General features: G+C 40.9%; 1 protein-coding gene across 1 annotated transcript; it reads right to left on the reverse strand.

Annotated features, from left to right (window-relative positions):
- LOC134213973 (uncharacterized) lies at positions 1–1,334 on the reverse strand. The gene is made up of 4 exons (XM_062693421.1): positions 1,010–1,334; positions 810–948; positions 476–749; positions 1–403 (listed from the first exon to the last, which is right to left on the reverse strand). Exons 1-4 carry the CDS (start codon positions 1,317–1,319, stop codon positions 101–103), a joined length of 1,026 nt encoding a protein of 341 aa, XP_062549405.1. The 5' UTR covers positions 1,320–1,334; the 3' UTR covers positions 1–100.
- Positions 1,335–4,182: the final 2,848 nt, after the last annotated feature.

The raw sequence follows: 4,182 nt of genomic DNA on the forward strand, positions 1-4,182 counted from the left end.
TTTCTGTTTTTTTTAGTAAAGTATATTTAAAAAGTAATAAATAAATTTAATCCTACACTAAAAAGTCTTTAACATCCCACTGGTAGATTCACATCACCTTTCACAACACTCTGGACGCTTCCACGTGCCTATATTCATTGCACATCAGCGAATCGTCCGTCATCTCCGAAAACCGGTGCAGGCTCTCCACCGTCTGGTCGAAGTTCAGTTTGTACGTCGTCAGTGCGGTGTTGATGGTGTTCATCGCGTAGTACTTGGCGCCGTTTAAGATCCGGTTCACAAAGTCCACGTTCAGCTTTCGGGTCGTAATCAACTTGGTCACCACCGGCAGTGAATCGCCGAGCGCCTTGTTCCAGATCCTGGTCAGTTTGGCGCTCTTCGGGAAGAGGTGAGCTAGTTTCACCTAGTAGCGAGATCGAGATCGTGAATGAAAGAATAATTTGGTTGCAACGTTGACTATCTGTAGATAACTTACTGTAGACGCTCGTAGAGACAGATCGCCATCCAAATCGGTCACGATCAGCTGATCATTGCCTTCTTCGTACTTGGCTTCCAAAAAAACAAAGGTGTCATAAAGCGACAGGCGGGAAGTCCCATTGGCTCGGTTCAGTGAGGTATCTGCTGTGACCGTCACATTCGGGAAGTTCAGCATCACATTTGACTGGTTACGACTGAATGAGGTATTTGAAGCTCTCCAACTAAAGTTGTCCAAACCGTGAATAACAAAGTTCGACGCACTGATGTGAATTCTGCGGCAGATATTAGAAAAATTAAATTTATATTTTTCCACATTTGAAGCACCTTCTTACTTCTTAAAATTGAGGAAATCCAGGGAAGTTTTAAACTTGTAGCTTATCTTGAGTGGCACCAACGAAGGCAACCCAAACTTTGGGTATCCACATTTCAACTGTTTCTTTACAACATCGAAGAAACGAGTAACGTCGGTTTCTGTGAAAGTATGAAACAATCGTAAACATTTGCAGCTTCTGAATATTCGAACACTTTTCACCTTTATATTCAATTGTATCACTAAGTGGAACCGATGTCGTTTCGACTGACTCAGGTTCATCAGTCGTCGTTGCAAACACTTCCCTTAGTTCCGGCAATTTGTCAGTACACAGCTCGATCGTTTCTGGTTCGGCTCCGATGGTTTCTTCCACTTCACTTTCACAAATCACCAATTGACAGCTGCTAATTAGCACGGCCAGCAGCAGAACCGGTCCAGCGCGGTACAGCCCCATGGTGGCAGGGTTTTTGAATGGGCAGGTCGTCGTCGGCCTCAGTCTCCAGCGATCAAGACCGTTCTGAAAGCGGGCCATTGACAGAGTTTCGTTTTATATTTCGAAACCCGTAGCGTACCCATGGGATCAGCTGGTGATAATAATTTTCGTGGGTCTCGGGTGGAACAGGTTTCGGGTCGCCCATCATCAACATCCCAATAACGGTATACCTATGCCTGACTATCTTTCTACCCATTTGGTGGCATAGGCTGTGCAACTTGGAGGTCCCATCTAAATAGAGCGCACTATGCTTACACGAACTGTAGGTGGGTAAGGGCTTTCGGAAGAACTTGTTTTCCTTTTGTGATTCGTCTGCTGGAGCGAAGTTCGGGTTGAAAGAGGAAAATCAGGGTAAAGGTTTAGGCGTGGGTGACTTACTAGGCTTCACGTTTCGGCGGGATAGATATCGGCGCTTTCGCTCGATGACCTTGTTCTGTCAATCTTGACCTAGTTGGCCTTTATGGATATGCTGTTTAGTTTGTGCACAACTGGTCTACGTTGGCTCATTTTTTATCTTTATGTTTTCTACGATGACTCGCGTATCTTATGAGTTATCAACTTCGTGATACCAACAATTAGAAAGCAATTAACACTGCATTTTGTGCGGAAATTCAACAAATCATCAGATGTGAAGCAACCAAATATTAGATTTATGTCATAGTTTTACCACATTTTTTATACAACAAAGATGTAGTGAAAGGCGGTATCTACAGTATTCACATAGTTTTCTGCCCAAAAAGTTGTTTTAAATTCTTGTTATTCCGTGAAACTTCCAATTCAATTTATATTTATCCAGCTTTTTACGCTAGCCATAAATTAACAAGGGGTGAATCGAAATAGAGACATCATATATGACCCAAAAGAAAAATGGATGTAAAAATGAACACTGTCTTCAGCAAAATTTATTGAAATTAACTCCCCTATCAGAGAAAAATATCAGGCATGGGCGATTAAAGCCTTACGACAACCTAGAACGTCCTGAACACGGTGAAGTTAGGAAAGAGAAAATGTTAAGTATATTTGTAGCGAATGGTACTGTTTCAAAATAAGATTTTTATTCAAACGTATCCGTAGAGTTACCGTGATATACAATAAACTATTTTCAATCTTCCTTGGACGTCCTAGGCCATACAAACTAGCCTTGAGTTCGGGACTTGTGATCTACAGCTGCAAGAAACTCTTTTTTCAGTTCTCAAAGCTTCAATATACATTAAGTTATATCCATTACAGCTCCTGGGAGGGCAAAAGATATCGTTAGATAGTTTTGAGATATTCTGAGTCATCCAAACTGTCTTTGAGATCGGGACTTCAGATCTACAGCTACAAGAAAGTATTTGTTCAGTTCTCAAAGCTTCAATATGCATTTAATTATATCCATTACAGGTCCTAGGAGGTCAACAGATATCGTGAAACAGTTTTGAGATATTTTGGGTCATCCAAGTTATCCTTGAGTTCGGGACTTGTGATCTACAGCTGCAAGAAAGTCTTTTTTCAGTATTCAAAGCTTCAATATATATTCGATTATATCAATTATAGCTCATAGGAGGTCAACAGATATTGTAAGATAGTTTTGAGATATTCTGAGTCATCCAAACTGTCCGCTATTTCCATTATAGCTCCTAGGAACTCCCCCGGCTCAAAGTTTCGATACGTGGCAAATTCTAGGTCATCCTGTCTTTTAGCACAGAATCTACGATCTTAAGCTTGCAAACTAGCGTTTTTTGTCATTCAATGTTTTGATTTACGTTGAGAGTTCACGTGCACGAACGGCGTGTTTGCATCAGTCGCGCGATCATCGAGAAGAGTTTGAATTACTCAGAATATCTCAGATCAATGATATCATCCAAACTCTTCTTATGTTCGTAACGTGCCATCAACATTTGTGACAGTAGCTTTTTTCCTTACACACAATTTTGATACGAGTTCAACCACACCCATTACATCTCCTGAAAGTATAAAATAGATCGGCAGATAGTTAAGATGTTCTAAGTCATCCAAACTATCCTTGACATGCAGTCAACAGTTGTAGCCGTGGCTTTATTTACTACCCAAGCTTTTGATACGTATTCAACTACACCCGATTCTGTTTTTACACGGATTTTTTTTACACGGCCGTGTAAAAAAAAATCCCATACAAAATTTTTGCAAAGTTGCTCCATTTTGCATGATTCGTCGAGAAATCATAAAACTTTTTTTACACGGATTTTCAAATTTTGAACTGAAAACTTTTTTTACACGGAACGCATCCCCCGTGTAAAATAAGAATCGGGTGTACAGTCAAACCTCCATGAGTCGATATTGAAGTGTTTATCGGGTTATGGAAATATCGAGATGTAGAATGGAAAACCTTTGGAAAGCTGCTTGAAGAGACCATCACAGTAACCCAGAAAATATTTTTCAATTTGGAGTAATTTGGCTCAATAAGTCGATATCTAGTCATAGAACATTGACTAATGAAGGTTTTACTGGTTATCCATTGCATCTATTTGAATTCTGCTGGCATCAGCAAAAAGCTTGTGTCGTGGCTGTAGATCGCAGGTTCTTGACTCAAGGACACTTTGGATGACCCAAGATATCCCAAAGCCATCTCACCATGTCTCTTGATCTTCAGGAATATGTTATGGACATGGTTGAATACATATCCAAGCTTGGAGTAACGCAAAAAGTTTGTGTCGTGGCTGTAGATCGCAAGTTCTGGACTCAAGGATAGTTTGGATGACCCAGGATATCACGAAACCATCTTACAATGTCGTGTGATTTTCAGGAATATGTTATGGACATGGTGGTTATGGATCCTGTACACCTCCGGTGGTGCAAAGGGCCGACTTGAAAGATCTCCATCCTGAGCGTTGCCCGGCTATCGCTTTAACCTGTTGCCAGGTTAGATTTCGGTCGACTTCCT

Source organism: Armigeres subalbatus, chromosome 2 (assembly GCF_024139115.2).
Source record: "Armigeres subalbatus isolate Guangzhou_Male chromosome 2, GZ_Asu_2, whole genome shotgun sequence".
Taxonomy (NCBI): Eukaryota; Metazoa; Arthropoda; class Insecta; order Diptera; family Culicidae; genus Armigeres; species Armigeres subalbatus.

Coding starts and splice junctions, on each gene's coding strand:
- LOC134213973 (XM_062693421.1), bottom strand. CDS start 1,319: ATGGCCCGCTTTCAGAACGGTCTTGATCGCTGGAGACTGAGGCCGACG. Junction 949..1,009: donor TGATACAATTGAATATAAAG/GTGAAAAGTGTT, acceptor ATACTTTCACAG/AAACCGACGTTACTCGTTTC. Junction 750..809: donor GATTTCCTCAATTTTAAGAA/GTAAGAAGGTGC, acceptor TATCTGCCGCAG/AATTCACATCAGTGCGTCGA.